Source organism: Heterocephalus glaber, unplaced genomic scaffold (genome assembly GCF_053883595.1).
Source record: "Heterocephalus glaber isolate CG9 unplaced genomic scaffold, H.glaber_assembly_v1.0 deba00001451, whole genome shotgun sequence".
Classification (NCBI taxonomy): domain Eukaryota; kingdom Metazoa; phylum Chordata; class Mammalia; order Rodentia; family Bathyergidae; genus Heterocephalus; species Heterocephalus glaber.
In genome coordinates, this window is record NW_028258301.1 from 6,354,256 (window position 1) to 6,371,878 (window position 17,623).

The 17,623-nt window shown below is 46.7% G+C and overlaps 1 protein-coding gene across 1 annotated transcript; it reads right to left on the bottom strand.

The window, feature by feature from the left end:
• Positions 1 to 5,073: 5,073 nt before the first annotated feature.
• Lurap1 (leucine rich adaptor protein 1) lies at positions 5,074 to 17,095 on the bottom strand. Its single transcript, XM_004872954.4, has 2 exons — positions 16,326 to 17,095; positions 5,074 to 6,052 (listed from the first exon to the last, which is right to left on the bottom strand). Exons 1-2 carry the CDS (start codon positions 16,521 to 16,523, stop codon positions 5,531 to 5,533), a joined length of 720 nt encoding a protein of 239 aa, XP_004873011.1. The 5' UTR covers positions 16,524 to 17,095; the 3' UTR covers positions 5,074 to 5,530.
• Between the last annotated feature and the right edge of the window lie 528 nt (positions 17,096 to 17,623).

Sequence of the window (17,623 nt, forward strand, 5' to 3'; positions counted from 1 at the left end):
AAAAGAAAAGAAAAAAAAAAATCATTGAACACCATTAATAGCTGAGACACCAACTCACTACTTGGAAAATGGTAAGTAAGGGAAGAGACTTAAACATTTCTGGTATCAGCTTTATTTCAGGGTCACCAAATGGTCCTAGAGGAGGTGAAAAAAGTTTTTCTGGACAGAATTAGAGCTCATAATGAAGAAATAATAGTATTAGAAAGTCACAGTTTGATAATTCCTAGCAGAGTGACCAACTAATAAAATGGTCAGTGGACAGTGAAACAGGCAGCAGAGGAGGCAGGGACTGGAGAGTCCTCTGACTGAGGAGGTGGGGGAGGGCTGTCGGGCCAGGAGCACCTGTGCTGTTAAGAATTAAGTGAAAAATAAATCTTTATTTGGTTAAATCACTGAACTATGGGAGCAATTCATTGTAGAAGGTAGTTTACTGTCAAAGCATACCATTGATATAGAAGCACAGAATTACATATAAAGGTACATACACATCCAAACACACAGTACCGACACATTTGAGAGTAAACCTATGGCAGGGAGAGGTATGAGAATAGGGAAGGCAAGAAAACAAGAATGGTGTCTAGGAGCAATTGGTGATGAGATAATTCACCATGCACAGAGGGGCAGGGTTTCACTAAGGAATGTGTGCAAAGCCCTGAACACCACAAAAACAAACAAAACCCCCCAACACAGCAAAAGCATTAAGGAGTAAAAATCATTGAAAAATAGACAACTAAAACACCTAATCTAGAGCCCTTGGCCACTTAACTGGGAGTGTAATTTTCTCCTGCCTGTAAAACAACACAGAATGGCTCTGAGAGCAGACAGGGTTGAGGACAGAGCCTGCCCGAGTGGTTCTCTTTGGTCACCAGGAAGGTCACAGGCCTATGAAGGTCCTTAAACCGTGTCTGATGTTGATGGTGCAGGAGCACTTGCTCTTCTCCCCTTGGTGCCACCCCTCGCTCCAGGCTGAGAGGGGGGATGAAGCACAGGGGTGTGTTCTGGGCCATCCTGCATCCTAGTCTGTGGCTGGCTGGGTTTCCCCCAAAGATGTGCTCTGCCTAGTGCCCAGGACCTATGAATACGTAGTTTAAGTGGCAAAAAAGGTCTTTAAGATGTGATTAAAATAAAGACCTTGAGATAGGGAGATGATCCTGGATTATCCCAGTGGGCCCAATGTCATCCCAAGGATATGAACTCACAATGTAATCCTTAGAAGAGGGGGACAGCAGAATTAGGGAGAGGGATGTAGGGATGGAAGCAGACGTCAGATAGATGAGAAGATAACATGCAGCCAACCTTGGAGACAGAGGACGGATTCCGAGTGGGGTGACAGACACCCGTAATCACAGTGCTCTGGGAGGCTGAAGCTTGAGGATCCCAAGTTTGAGGCCAGCCTGGGCAATTTAGTGACTTAGTGAGATCCTGTCTAAAAATGTTACAAAAAAAAAAAAGGGGGCCAGGGACGTTGCTCAGTACAAAGGGCCTGGGTCCAATTCCTAGTGCTGAGGGGAAAAAAGATGCAGGAGGCAGGAACCAAGAATGCAAGCAGGCTCTAGAAGGTGGAAAGACAAACAGATTTTCCCTGCAATCTCCCGAAGGGACAAAGACTATCAACAATTCCACTTCAGCCCAGGGAAGCTCATTTCATGCTTCTGACCTCCAAAGCTATAATACATGTGGTTTGCAAGCCACTAAATTTGTGGTAACTTGTTACAGCAGCAATAAGAAATTACCAGACTGCCTCTGCTCCCGGGTAGCACTAACTTACTGTTTTAAGTGAATAAGGTATGTGTGAGTATGAAGGGTGTGCCAGGGAATTAGAGATGACTTCCTAGAAGTCACTGCAATCATACTGACCCCAGTTCATAGTATGGCTCATCTGTTACCTGACCTTGAGCAAATTTTCTAAGCAACAACACATTGTCAACAATGTACTATATATAGGGTTGTTAAGAATTAAATAGACTGTTTTAAATTACCGAGTGTGTAAACACCAATTGGTGTTTTTTGTAAGTCACATTTCCTTGTGGGTTTCTACACTGTCACTGAACAGGTGCAACTGAATGCCCAGTGTGTGGCTGGCACCGTGTACCCAATGGCCTTGTGTTCATGACAACCCCAGTTGTCCCAAGTGCAGGTCCTTAGCCCTGCCCACGCGCCGGCTCTCATGGGCCCTGGACGGACCGTGTATCCTCCCAGGGGGTGTTTTTGTAGCTGTCATGAGCAGCCTCATCTCTGCCTTTACCCTGTACCCTAATAAAAGCCCCCCACACACGTGGAGAGCAGGTGTGCACTTTCAGCACCCGTTTTCATCTTTCTTGCTTCTCTTTCTCTCACCCTTTTTCTCCCTTCTCTGAGCTCCCCAGCAGCCCCCCCTGTAATGCAGAAAAGTCAAACCTAACAAGACAGCTGAGCCTCAACCAGCCAGTCCACAGGCAGGTAGCAGGGACTGAGACTGCATGTTTTGGGCTTCCTAGGCTTCTCTGGTAGGGAGCTGGAGTCAAAGGTATGAAGACCCAGAATCCCCAGGAAGCCTCACTTGGCCCAGCTCTCCAGCCCCTCAGCGCTCTCCAGTGCCTACCCACTCAGCCTGCGATCCCTGGCTGTGGTGCACCCCTTCCTCTACAAGACCTGCTGCTTTTCCTAGTATGACTGGTCCCCATCCCACCCTGCTTCTAGTCTCCAGGTCTGAAACAGTGAGTTTTGTCCCCTTGATGTTGGAACCTGTTATCCCCTCCCATCTCAAATAAAATAAAATAAAATAAAATAAAATAAAATAAAATAAAATGGTTGGCCCAGGATTGATTTTTCTCCTATCTGATGCTCACACTGGTGGGCCCTTCACCGTCTCTGGCCCAGAGTTCTCTCTCAGAGCCTGTTGCTCTTTCTCTAAGACTGGGCTGTCTCTTTAGGGTGGGAAATTATAGAGCCAAAGGTTGTAATGGGGAAAAGTGTTTCCAGTCTGTTTGGGCTTTGGGGACATTGACTGAAAGGTGTGGCCAAGTGACAGCGCTGTGGGCATGCAGGCAAACAATCTGGGCTTTGCCACAGTTTTACAATGGGTGACACTAGCTTGTGTACTGGTGACCTCCGCTGGTCTTCGGAAAGATTAAACTATTTTCCTTGAGCTTGGAGGGTCTACTCAGCATTCACAGCAATGGCGCATAATGGACACAAGGGGGCAGGCAACCTCTTCGCCCAGAAATGGGTGGAGTAGATGAAGCCTCCTTAAGAAATACAATGGCTTCCAAGGGGAAGGGTAATTCCCAAGGGCACACTGCAAAATGGTTACAGAGTAGGGATTGGGGATTGGAATTAGGTACAGTTTATGTTTGTTTGTTTGTTTTTGTTTTTTTGTACCGGGGATCGAACTCAGGACCTTGCACTTACAAGGCAGGTGCGATGCCACTGAGCTAAATCCCCAGCCCAGGTATATTCTTTTAATTTCTAGTCTGAGGGGAAGTCAGGAGCCCCAGGAAACGGTAAGGACAGGGATGGTAGACAGTAAAGAAGGTACTGAGAGGTTACTTTGCAGATTTAAAACACTCGGAGGGGATGGCAAGAGGCAAGCAGGGGTTCTTTACCGGGAGAACCATGGAAGGAATGTATTGCTTCAGAAGGAATGGGGTGGAAGTTGCCATACAGCACTTGAGGAAGTAGCATTAGGGAAGGTAGAAATGATCAACCTGGCCTCTCTCCCTTCCACAACATTAAATACAAAGTAAAAAAAATGCCTGGGCTGGGGATTTAGCTCAGTGGTTCCGTCACCTGCCTCGAAAGTGCAAGGTCCCAAGTTCAATCCCCAGTACCCAAAACAAAACAAAATGAAACAAATGCCAGTTATTCTAGGGTTTGGGGAAGACTGTTCTAATTTAGCACACTGAACAACCAAAGATCATCCTTATTCCCCCCCTTTTTCCCCTCTAGTAATCTAGTTTTAGAGCCCAGGAAAGACAGGGGCCAACAAAAATAGGGACGATTACCTGGGGTTCAGAAGGTTAATTTTGAAGAATTCATTCTGACATCAGCCATAGCCCAAGTAATCTACTATCTGGGATTGTCCCCTCCCTAGCCCCAGGTTGGCAGTTTCCCTGAATTCTTTCTTTGGTGTAATTAGCTAGGACCTTGGGACTTGGACCCAGAGGTGGTCCCCTGCTCCCTTCTTAGGTCCCAGGAGTCAAGGGCCAGCTGTAAGAGAGAGAGCAAGGAAGGAATTTCCCTTGCCCGTCCCTTTGGGTGGGCCCCAGGGACCAAAGAGCCTCTGTCTTTTCCACCCACACCCCCACACTGTAGCCCAGACAAGGGGGTTCCTTGTTGTCCCAACCTCAGGCAGGCGTCCTTGTGACCAAATGGTGGAAAGCTGGACAGGGTGGGGGAAGGGTAATCACAGACTCAGAGAAGATAACACCTCCCCAGCATCCAAGATTCTGGAATAATCTCAGAAACCCTCAAGTTTCTCCCTCTCCAGCTCCCATCTGCAGTGTGGTGAGACCAGGACTCATCTGCATATAAAAGGACTGAAGTCAGAAGAGGAAACTGAGAAGTTACAGAGGCACAGAAATAGAGCAGGAGGTATGAAGTCAGAAAACAGCAAAGGGGCAGGCCAGGAATAAGGTGAAACAGGGGTCTGTGGCAGAGTGGGCAAGCAAACTTGAGAGCTCCCTAAAAGAACAGAGATAAGAGTACTGGTACCAGAGAGGGATGCAGCCACAGAGGAAATGAGACCCCCCAGGATGAAATGAGAACATCCTGTCTGAAAAGCAGCATACATATCTTCCAAAGAAAATCTTTCCTGTCAGTAGGGGTGACATGTTCCCACTCAAAAGAAGTAATGGTATAGACATTAAGTAATTGGTCTCACTTAGGAGCAGGGGCTCAGACATCCTGATCACATATCATCCAAGGATTGGTACAGAATGGCTGGTCCATCCTGGTAGGAAATGTTATTATTACTCAACAGATAGGAAGGGGTGGATCTACCAACTCCAAAGGCTTCTGGGAGAACAAATCCATGGAGGGTTGAATGTTCATGTCCCTCAACTCTCTATCTTGGCCAAGAGAAGACAAAGCTCCTAGACTTTGGTGGAGGTAATTACACCCCTACCATTTCATCAATGATCTCCTTTGGGTCTAAAATCCTAACATAGCGAAAAGAAGATGGAGACATCCCCCCCCCCCGCCCCCGCACAAAGAGCCACAGCCCAAGCATCTAAAGTCAGCATCTCTATGGAAGGAGCTCTAGGGACCGAATAATTGAGGGATAAAGATGGAGACTCTCCAGGGACCAGAGGAATGGTGTGCCAGGTTTCCATGGTAATGGATTTCAGTGTAGCCTATTCCTAGTCCCAGATTTGAGGGAGAACAAATTTTTTTTTTTTTTTTGGTACCGGGGATCGAACTTGGGACCTTACGCTTGCGAGGCAGGCAGTGGAACCACTGAGCTAAATCCCCAGCCCGAGGGAGAACAAATTTTGAGAGACCAGGTCTAAGGATGAAAGTGCCACAGGAATACAAAAGGGTGCAAAAGTTGTTACAAGAAGGTCACATCATCCTGACACTGTCCCCAGTACCAGTGAGCCTCAAAGCCTAGCGTGGCACTCTCATCCTCTGGTGGCTCGGGTGGTCCACCTTGCAGCCCCTCTCCCAGGGGCTTCCACAAAGCCCTCAAGCTCTCTAGCCCGGTGGCTGTCAGATCCACATCAGTCCTGGCCCTCTCCTCACCAGGTATAACCTTTGCCCAATCCATCTCGGGACAGGGAGCCCCAGCGGGTCCCTGTTCATCTGGCTCTCTGGGGGCCACGGTGTCCAAGAAGCTGCCAATAGAGACACTGTCCAGTCGGTCAGTGGAGCTGGTATCTGGCAGGCTGTCCCAGCTGCCCCGCCTTGAGCGGCCCGGGCTCCCGCCTGTCAGGCTATATTGGCTGCTGGTGAGGCTACTGCAGTGGCTGGTCAACGTTCCCCGCTCCTCCAGCAGCCAGCGCACTGCCTCGATGCCCTCATTCAAGGTCACCAGCTGCTGCAGGATCTTCACGTCGATGGCTCGCAGGGAAGCCTGGGGGAGTGGAAGAAGGAATTAGTCCCAGGTTCTGGGCTCTGGGTTTCCCTGGAGTTTCCAGAGACCCCTACCTTGTGATCCAACCAACCATGCTTCACTTTCAAGAAGCATGGAAACAGGATGATTCAGAGAGTGGGCTTTGGAAGCAAGCAGAGTGCTATTTAAGATTTCAGCTTGGATTGGAGATGTAGCTGAGTGGTAGCCTGCCTGCCTAGCACACATGAGGCCCTGAGTTCAATACTCAGTACCAAAAATAACCAAAACCAAAACCAAACCACAAAAAAATTCTACCACTGATGAGCTAGAAGACTGTGGGCAGCTATCTTATCTTCTTTGAGCTCCAGTTTGTAAAACAGGGATGATGACTCACCTCACAAGGTGGCTGTGAAGATTCTGAACTGCTATTAAGTACTCAGCACAGTGCCTCGTAGAGTAAGGTCTTAATAAATGTTAAGTATTAAAATCCATTCCCAGCTATCCACTTCTTCACGATGGTCACCCTAGGCTGTAGGATGCATGGTTTGTTTTTGTTTTTTTTCTCCCTCCCTTTTTCTTTGGCCAAAAAAATTCACTCTGCAGTTTGTTGTTCCCCTACCCTTGTGTTTTTTCCTACCTTTAATAAATGTGAAACTTTGCCACTGTAAATTAATTAATTGACCCAATCTAATCCGACTGGGCTTTGGGGTATTAACTATTGAACTGGTCCAGATTCACCAATAAAGCTTTGAAAGAGCCAAAGAATAACCTGCTAGGGTTGTTAATGTACTTGGGAAGTGCACTGGGCCAAATGGAGGTGGACACTGAGGAATAAAGAGGGAGAAAACCTGGTTTCCTAGTCCTTTCAGGGTACCCAAAGCAAGACAAGGCAAGAAGGGCTGGCCAGAGCAAAGAAGGGTCCGAACCCCACTGTGCCCGCTTCCCTCCACTGCACACTGTCTGTCCGAACTGGAAGGAAGTTAGATTTACTGGGTAATCTCTAGGGTCCCTCCTGACTCAGATGCACTGTTACCTTCCCCAAGTGCGAGTCTGAACTTGTCCCTCCTCTGCTCAAGAGGGATTGAGTTGCTTTGTGCTGCTTTTAGAGAATGAAGTTGAAACACTTTAGCAGCTGGCATTCAAAATCCTATCATAATACGGCCCTGCCCATCACTCCAGCTTCACTGCTAGCATACTTTTCTGTGAACCCAAGGTTCTGCCACAGCATAACTTTCAAAATTTAGTTTCGGGTCAAGGCTTTAGCTCAGTGATGCTGCCTGCCTGCCTCACAAGCGCAAGGTCCTGAGTTCGATCCCCAGTACCAAAATAAAAAAAATTTAGTTTCACCTTTAATCAAATTAATAGGTGCATATAAAGAGGGTGCATTTCACAAGATTTCTAACAGTTCCTCCATCCTAATCCTAAACCCAACTCCACAAAGGAAACTATTAGTTTTTCTATTGTTGTTGTGTTTTGTAGAACTTGCAGTTGAATCCCGAGCTACATCTCCAGGCCTTTTTTACTTTTAATTTTGATTTTTTTGTTGTTGTTGTTACAGGGGATCGAACTCAGGTCCTTGTGATTGGAAGGCAGGCGGCAGAACCACTGAGCTAAATCCCCGGCCCCTACTTTTAATTTTGAGACAGAGTTTCTCTAAATTGCCCAGGCTGGCCAGGGATGGCAGCACACAACTGTAATCCCAGCACTTGGGAGGCTGATGCAGGAGGATTGCCTTGAGTTCAAGGCCAGCCTGAGCCACATGGTCAGTTTAAGGCCAGTTTGAACTACATAGCAAGACCTTGTTTCAAAAAATTAAATTAAATTTTTAAAAATAGGGCCAGGGATTTAGCTCAGTGGTTCCACTCCCTGCCTCACAACCAAAAGGTCACAAGTTTGAGCCCCAGCACCCCCCCCAAAAAAATTGTAATCTTCCTGCCTCAGCCTGGCAGAATGCTGGAACTTCAGGTATATACCATCATACCTGGCTAGGTTTTGTTTTTTATTTTTTTATTTTTTTTTGGTACCGGGGATCGAACTCGGGACCTTGCGCTTTTGAGGCAGGCGCTGGAACCACTGAGCTAAATCCCCAGCCCAGGTTTTGTTTTTTAACTTGTTTTTGTTTTTATTGTTTTACTTCCTTTGAGATAAAGTCTATGTAACCCAGGGTATCCTTGAACTTCTGGGATCAAGTGATCCTCTTGCCTCAGCCTCCAGAGTAGTAGCTGGGACTACAGGTGAATGACAGTGCACCTTGCTCTGCTATTATTATTTTTTCCATTAATTTATTGGTACATTTTAGGTATGTAATATAGTTACATTCATCATTGGGATCTTGTACTTTTACATGATGCATGATGTATCTTGGTTCTTATTTTTTCCCCATTCCCCTGCCCTCCATTCACCCCCTCCACCCTTCCCTATTTACAAAGATTTTATTTCCATTTTTTCCTTTTCTTGCTCTGCTATTATTGCTTTAGCTGGTTATTTTGGCATTTGCCTCCTAGCCTCAAAGTAACATGTATATTGCAGCTTCTTGCTTTTTTTCCCCCTTACATTTTAGATATACATAAAGATAACATTCATCATAGGGAATTTGTACCTGTACATGATATATCTTCCTCCTTTTTTTCCCATTCCCTTCCCCTCCCTTCAGCCCTTCTTCTCATTTACAAAAGCTTTGTTTCCATTTTTTTCTGTCTATTCTTTTTCTTGTCTCTTCTTTCCTTTCCCTCTCCCTCCTCCCTTGTTCCTCTTCTCATTTGAACATTTTCTTTCCATTTCCCAATAGCTATTGTACATTTTGGTCCTTATTTACACTTTCAGTATCTCGTACCAGAGAAACAATGCAGAATTTAAACATGTATGTCTGATTTATTTCACTTAAGAGTATGATCTCAAGGTCCATCCATTTAGCTATAAATGTCTGAAGTGTATCCTTCTTTATGGCAGAGTAGTGCTCCATTGAAAAAAAAACAAACCACATCTTCTTTATCCATTCATTGGTTGATCGGCATTTGGGTGGTTTCCAAGATTTAGCTATTACAAACTGTGCTGCTATAAACATGGGTGTGCATATATCACTGTAGTATGATGTTTTAAATTCTTTAGGGAAGATACTGAGGAGAATAGCTGGGTCGAATGGAACCTCTAGTTTTAGTTTTGTCACTTTTTTTTTTTTTTTTTGTACCGGAAATTGAACTCGGGACCTTGCGCCTGTATGGCAGGCGGCAGAACCACTGAGCTAAATCCCTGGCCCTAGTTTTAGCTTTTTGAGGAATCTCCACACTGATTTCCACAGTGGTTGCACCAGTCTACACTCCCACCAACAGTGGAGAAGGGTTCCTTTTCTCTTCCAGCCCCTCCAGTGTTTGTTATTGGTTGATTTGTTAGCAGCCCTTCTTTCTGGAATGAGATGGAATCTCAAGGTTGTTTTAACTTGCATCTCTCGAATGACCAGTGATGTTGAACATTTTTCCATATATTTATTTGCCATTTCTATTTCATCTGAGAAGTGTCATTCATTTCAGATGCCCATTTTTGGACTGGGTCTTTATATTTGGGAGGGGTTCTGATTTTTTTTTTTTTTAAGATCTTTATATATTCCAGATATTAGTCCTTTGTCTGAGGAACAGCTGGCAAAATTTTTTTCCCCACTCTGTGGGTTATCTCTTCACTCCGTTGGTGATTTCTTTTACTGTGCAAAAGCTTTTTTAGGGCCGGGGATTTAGCTCAGTGGTTTTGACGCCTGCTGTGCAAGCACAAGGACCCGAGTTCGATCTCCGGTACCAAAAAAAGCACAAGGCCCTGAGTTCCATCCCCGGTACCACAAAAACAAAAAACAACAAAAAAAAACAACACAAAAAAACCCCCCACAAACTTTTTTATTTTGTTTTTGGGGGTTTTTGGTCCTGGGGATCAAACTTGGGACCTTGCGCTTGCAAGGCAGGCACCTGAACCACTGAGCTAAAGCCCTGGCCCCCAAAACTTTTTTAATAAGATGAGATCCCAGTTGTTGATTCTTTGTGATACTTCCTGTGTGATTAGGGTTTTGTCATAAAGTCCTTGCCTATACCAATGTCCTCAAGCGTTCTAACTATTCTATCTGATACGCAGATTTAGTGTTTCTGGTTTTGTTTTGTTTTTCTTTTGTACTGGGGATCGAACTTGGGACCTTCCGCTTGAGAGGTAGGCAGTGGAACCACTGAGCTAAATCCCCGGCCTAGTGTTTCTGTTTTAATATTTAGATCTTTGATCCATTTCAATTTTAGTTTAGTGCCTGGTAAAAGATATGGGTCTAGTGTTAATCTTTGGCATGTAGAAAGCCAGTTTTTCCAGCACAATTTATAAAAGAGACTGTCTTTCTTCCAGCTCCTTTCTTTTTAAATTTTAGGCATCTTTCCTTTTTCTTTTCTTTTCCTTTGTGTGTATGTATGCATGTGTGTGTATGTGTGTGGTAGTGGGGACTGAACCCAAGGCTTTTGCACTGAGCTACATCCTCATCCCTTTTTTGTTTTTTATTTTGAGACAGGGTTTTGAGAAATTGCTAAATTGACCAATTGCCCAGGCTGGGCTTGAACTTTCAATCCTCAGCCTCCCAGAGTGTTGGGATTACAGGCATGTCCCACCATACTAGGCAAGGTTTAGGCATTTTCTTATTGACTTCCCACACTACAGGAGATTAAGGACTTAACTTTCACCCATTCCCCTCTTCCTGCCATATAGACACACTTCCCTCTCCCCTCCTCCCAATAGGCAATACAATTACTGAGTGTTTGCCTTATTAGAATTTGGAAAAGCTACTCACAACCTAGTAATGTTTTATATATATATATATATATATATATATATGTATGTATATATATGTATATATTATATATAATGTTATATGTAGGTATATATATGTATATATATTTTTTCAACTTTGTTTTCTTTAGTAGTATTATTCTGCTTAGTTCACTATATAGTTATCAGTAAGTCATTCCCCAACCCCTTTCCCCAACTATTTAAATTTCCCTCTCAAGGCTTTCTTTTTTTCTTTTGCCCCCATACCAGGGATAGTACTCAGGACTTTGTGCTTGCAATGCTGGCACTGAGCTAAATCCCCAGCCCACTTTTGTTTTTTTGAGACAGGGTCTTGCTGTGTAGCTCAGGCAGGCCTTGAACTGGTGGCAATCCTCCTGCCTCAGTCTCCTGAGTGCTGGGATCAAAGGCGTGCACCACCATGCCTACTGAGGCTGTCAAACATATCACATGTTCTATCTCTTTAGGAGCATTCAGATCTGTCTGAATGTGTTAACAATAATATATAATAATGTAATGATAATATATTAATTTTTTATCTTTTAAAAATTGTAGGGCCAGGGATTTATCTCAGTGGTTCCTCCACCTGCTTCGAAAGCACAATGACCCAAGTTCGATCCCCAGTACCAAAAAACAAAAATTGTATTAGTACATGTTTGCAGTAGACAAATATATTAAAGAGTGAAAACAACTGTCGTAGTCCATTACCAAACTAAATGCATTTAACAAAAGTCCTCATATTAGTACCAGGGATGTAACCTAGTGGTAGAGTACTTGCCCAAGGACCTGGGCTTAATCCCAGCACCAAGAAAGAAAAAAAAAGGGAAGGAAGGAAGGAAGGCAGGCAGGAAGGCGAGAGAGCACACCAGCCAGTTATGGGGGTGCACATCTGTAAATCTAGCACAAAGGAGGTGGAGGCAGAAGGATCACAAGTTTGAAGCCAGCCTAGGCAATTCAGTGAGACACTGTCTCAAAATAAAAAGGGCTGTGGCCAGGTGTGGTGGCGCACACCTGAGATCCCAGCACTCAGGAGGCTGAGGCAGGAAGATATCTGCAAGTCTGAGGCCAGCCTGGGCTACATAGAGAGGCCTTGTCTCAAACAACCAAAACTAAAGAAATAAATAAAAAGGGCTGGGGGATATAGCTCATTATTCCAGGGTTCAATCCTCTCTATGGCATAAATAAATAATGAATGAATGAATGTATGTTTTCATACTTAAAACACTTCTGCTGTGTTTTGTGTCTTCTCCTTCCTTCTTTCCTTCCTTCCTCCCTTCATTCTGGTCTCATTCTACTCTTCCTAAAACTTTTATCTCCAGCCTTCTGCTAGATAAATGAGCAGTAACACTTGGTTGCACAGAGAAAAGGAATCTTAGAACATGATTCTTAGACATTCAAGCAATCCATTCTTTTCAGCCCTATTTGTGCCCCCAGTTCCAGAAATACCTCGTGCTCCCAATTCCTAAGACTTTTGAGAGTTTTGTTTTTGGTGTACCTGTGTGTGTGTACATGTACGTGTGTATTGTCCTGGGGATTGAACCCAGAACCTTTGGATTGAGCTATATTCCCAACATTTTTAAAATTTTGAGACAAGGTCTTGCTAAGTAGCCCAGGTTAGGCTTGAACTTGTCATCCTCCTGCCTCAGCCTCCTAGAGTGCTGGGATTACAGGCATGCATCACCACACTCGGCCTGTAAGCATTTTTTGTAGTACAAAATAGGGTGCTTTTTTAGCTAAGCATGGTTGTGCATGCCTGTAATACCAGAACTCAAGGAGGCTGAAGTCGATGGATCACTGAGAGTTCCAGGCCAGCCTGGGCAACATAGTGAGTTCAAGCCCTGCCTGAATTACATAGTAAGACCCTGTCTCAAGAAACCAAATAAATGGGCCAGGGATTTAGCTCAGTGGTTTCGCCGCCTGCTGCACAAGCGCAAGGACCCGAGTTCTATCCCCGGTTCCAAAAAAAAAAAAAAAAAAAGACAATGAAACAACTTCAGGGAGACAAACGCTAGGGAAAATGGCTGCTACACAGAGGGTTGTGAGTGCCTAGAGGGCCACAATTCAACCCAGGGAGGTCAGAAATTCTTCCCAGATGAGAGAAGTAAGCTGAGACTGAAGATCACGTAGAGTGAGCCAGACAGCATTCTAACCAGAGTGTGTGCCCCCGGCCAATTCCAGTGGCACAGTCAGAACACTTCACTTCACTCCGTGGTTAAGAGAGGCCCTCCTGGGCTCAAGCAGCACTTACTGTGTACTGGAGTTGCTAGTCTGTCTCCCTCCTTCCCTAAAGCCAGACTGTGAGCTCCTTGAGAGCAGATCCTGGCCAGTTCATTTCGGGTGCTCTGCCTAGGGTTGGTGAAGTCACATTCAGTTCTGACTCTCGCTGCTTTCCTGTCTCCAGAGGCAGGGCGGGCTGTAGCCCACTGCTGGGAAATGAATCTGAGGATGAGATTCCATAATCCTGTGACAGTGGGATCCCCTTACTGTGACAGCATCGCTCCCCAGAATAGAAGAAAGCAAGGCTTTCTTACCAGAAAAAGAAACATTCATTTCACACCATCTCTTTGGAAACAGCTCAGAAGAAATGCAGCCTTGGAGGCTACTCCAACCCAATCCTCTTCCCGAGGGGCTGCAGGCACCCTACTCCTCTCCAGATGCACATCAGACTCTGCCCAGCCCTGGAGTCCTGGGTATGGTTCCCTCTTTACTCAATCCAAATCAGGGCCTTGGGTAAGAGCCTGGATGATCCAGTTTTAGCTCCCTGGGGGTGGACTGAGATTCTAATACTGTTGTTACCCAAAAGGGTCTTACAGACTGTCTGGTTCCAGTGTTCCCCCTTTCTCCTACCCACCCAGGGAGAAAAAAGAGAGACAGGACCCTACTTAAGATCACAAAATAATTCAGAAGCAGAGCCAGGACTTGAACTCCTGCCTTCCCCCTCCCTCCTAAAGCTTTCTCATAAACTGCTCTGTGGAGGTGGGTTGTCTTAGCAACAGTTCTTTGGGTGGGAGAAGGTGGGAGGGGAAGTTGCTATTGTTCCTCCTTTCCACAGATCCTAGGGTCTGACTTTACCCAAACTCTGATTTGGGGAGTGAAGCAGAAGGGAGGAGGGCAAGAGGCAGGGCTGACCTCAGTCTCCAGGAGAGCCCTGCCCCTCCCTATAAGGAGTACAGGGAGATGGGGACATTCCTCAGAGGGTGTACCAGTCCTGCCTCTCCTGGCTTCAAGGGAAACCCTGGTCCTTCTTGGGTACCTCCTGTGGGCAAGGCAGAGTTCTTGAAGAGATCAGTGGCATCCTAGCCCAGGAGGGAGCAAGGAATGGGATAGGAATCCCCTCTGCTCTTCATGTGCAGTCTCAGGCCCCAGGCAAGATGGGTCAAGAATACAGAGGAAGGGCCAGGGATTTAGCTCAGTGGTTCCGGTGCCTGCCTCACAAGTGCAAGGTCCCAAGTTCAATCCCCGGTACCAAAAAAAAGAAAGAATACAGAGAGACGGCTGGGCATGGTGGTACATGCCTATAATCCCAGCACTCAGAAGGCTGAGGCAGGGGGATCTCAAGTTTGAGGTCAGCCTGGGCTACATGGCAAGACTGGATAAAAAAAAAATAGTACAGGGAGAAAAAATAAGAAGTTAAATATACTACTCCCTTAAAGGTTTTTTTTTTTTTTTTTGGTACCAGAGATCGAACTCAGGACCTTGCGCTTATGAGGCAGGCAGTAGAACCACTGAGCTAAATCCCCAGCCTTCCTTAAGGTTTATAAATGGGTAATATCCACCAAGACAGGAAAGAGTGAGAACCAGAGAGGTCAGGCCTGGCTCCAGATTCCCTGAGTGAATTCAGGCAAGCTCTTGAACATCTGCAAGTGTGTTTCATCTGTGACAGGGGAAATGATGACCACTATGTTCATTTCAAAGACACAAAATGTGCTTAAATGTCTGGCACAAAGGAGGTGTCAACCATAAAGATGTAAAGTATGGTCAGATAATCCAGGTTCAAATCCTGACTTTGCTTTTTATTTTTTGGTACCAGGGATCAAACTCAGGACCTTGTGCTGGTGAGGCAGGCGTGGCACCACTGAGCTACATCCCTGGCCTTGACTTTGTTTTTTACTATGTACATGAGTGTGGGCAATTAATAAACCTCTCTGTGCCTCAGTTTCTTCCTCTATAAAGTATCATCTATCTAACAGGACTGCTATATTAAGAGAATATCATGTAAGATGCTCAGCATGATGCCTGGCAGGTATACTTAGGTAAAAGTTCATTTTCAAAGCAGAGCAGACTAGCAGGCTCTTTCTGGGCCCTGAGCTAAACTTTGTATAATGAGGCAGAGGGGAGAGCCCCTTCCCCCTCCCCGCCATGGTACAGTCACAGCCCTGCTCTGGAGAATGTGGCATTCACCTCCAACCTTCAAGGCCAAGTGCACACTTGGCATTCAAGTCCTGCCCCCAGGGAGTCTTCCCTGACTGCTCCACCCACCAGACTCTTGGGGCTTCTCCTATCCAGCCTAGACTGGTCTGGGAGCTCCCAAAAGTCGTCCTTCCTCTTGCTCCTTCCCAGATCAGCTTGGGAGATCTGGGCACATGGTGGGGCTCCAGGAAGACTTATTAGCTGACAAACTCACTGTAAGCTCCTGGTTCTGGGCCAGGAAGCCGCTGGCAATTCCTCAGTTCTCAGAACTGGCTGCAAAGTGGTGGCAGGTGTAAATCACCCCCTTCCCCAGAACCAGGGCCCTGGGGAGCCTGCTGGGGCCCCAGCTGCCCTTTTGGCTCTGAATCTAGACGAGCAACTCCAGGGAGAGGAGAAGGCTGCTGCTTCCTCTTCTCCTCAGGAAAGTTCGCACTGGATCCTGAGGTGTGCAAGGAAAAGACAGCCGGTGAAGGATCCACACAGACTGTGCTGCTGCTCTGCTCTCAGGTTTCCACTATAGGCCTAGAACTTTCCAGTAATTTAAGTGGCACAGGGGGGATGTTGAGACAGACAGCTGTTTTCAGCCCCAGGCAGTTTTCATAGATACGCCACCACCCCAATCTCTTCTGTGCCAAATCCTGTCATAACATTTGGCCTCACAGGAACCAAACACTTTCCCAGTTTGCAGAAGGGGTGGTGGGGGGAAACAAAACAAAACAACTGATTGCCTTATAATAATTGGGGCTGGAGGAGTAGGTGGCCCTCTGTGGGGAGGAAGAGAATTTGGGCTGGGCTAGGCTCTCAGTATTTCCTACCCCTCATCTCCCCTCTCCCAATTATTTGGCAGAAAGAAAAAAAAGACTTAAAAAAAACCTGTGCCTCTACTCCCAGCCCTTAGGATCCATCAACACCCTACTCCTCCGTGGGGGATAATTAAGGGATGTCATTCTGCCGCTGGCATCTCAGGGTCTACGGAATGATCCTGGAAGGAACCTGACGAGTTAGGTGGGGAGTTTTTAACTCCCTCGCCTCCAGCCTAACTCTGGTGGGCGAGTCTGTCCCTTTGGCCAAACGTCACACTCACCAGCTCCATCCTCAGCGCCAGGATCTTGTCCCCCAGGCCGTGGCTGGTGCCGGGCGCCCCCGGGAGCAGCAGGGCGCCAGAGGGTCCGAGCTCCCAGTCTCCTCGAAGCCCGCGGAGCAGCCCTTCTGGGGTCTTCCTGCCCACCTTGCCCTCCACGTCCCGCAGATCAAGCGTCTGGGTCTCCACGGTCCCCTCCATGCGGGTCCGAGCCAGAACAGGGCCGGGCGGCCGCTTGGGTCCCGCTCCGGGGGTCCTGCTTTCGGGCTGCTGAGGCGGCGCGGAACCGTGGGTCCCCGCCCGCGCGGCGAGGGGGAGGGAGGAGGGCGCCGTAAGGCTCTGAAAAGCCGCGCAGAGCGAGGGTGGAAAAATATTCTAGGACTGCACACAACCTCTGGCCTTGGATGGCCCGGGGCTGGGCGATCCTAGCAGTGGGAGAGCTCAGCGCCTTCTCCCCAGCCAGGCACTGAATCCAGCTAGGCGCACAGCAGGCGTCCGTTAAGTAATGGCCAACGAAGAAGACTCTGCTGCCCATCGGTTAGAGATGTGGGAGTTTTAGAAACCGTGGCAAGAGAGCTGCAGAGGGTTTAGAAAGCTTCCTGGAGTAGATGAGCTGGGTCTGAAAACAGTGTCTAGAATCTAGCTAGACATTCACACGCACACCTCCCTGGGGTTAGAATTCACACTGATGAAGTAGGAAGCGAGAGCAACCAGTACTAAAGCAGGAGTCCGCATGGACTACACCTGCATGGGCTTACACGCAAGTTGCTTCCTACACTCGCTCGCGGTCTGCAGAGATGAATCATTCGCAAGCCTTGTTAAAATGCAGGTTCCGCTGAGCACGGGGACTCTTGCCTGTAGCTCCAGCTATGCTGTGGCTGAGGCAGGAAGGTCAAGAGGTCAGGGCCAGTTTGGAGAATAAAGCAAGACAGGTTCCGGGTCTGTAAATTTGCCTTTCTTTTGTTTTTATTTTGTTTTTTGAGAGGGGGCTGGGTGGGTGGGGTGTGTCTTAACTATGTAATGCAGGCTGGCCTTGAACTATCTTCCCCAAGCTATCCCCGAACTCATGGTGATCCTCTTGCCTCAGCTTCCTGATTGCTGGGATTAAGCATGCACCACCACACCCAGCTACACCATGAGAAGTTTCAAATCAGGGATTGACAAAACATTTGCCTTTTTGAAAAATTACTCTGGATTTTGCAGGGAGAGAGGATTCGAAGGGTAAGACTCTGGAGTGAAGAAGACTAGTTGAAAGACAAGAAACAAACCTGGACCAGGGGCTTGAGATGAAGTTATAGAAG

Bases quoted from the DNA above. Each gene is read 5' to 3' on its own strand.
- Lurap1 (XM_004872954.4), bottom strand. From the start codon at position 16,523: ATGGAGGGGACCGTGGAGACCCAGACGCTTGATCTGCGGGACGTGGAG. The intron at 6,053-16,325 runs GTGAGTGTGACG...CCACTCCCCCAG, and splicing joins TGGCGCTGAGGATGGAGCTG to GCTTCCCTGCGAGCCATCGA.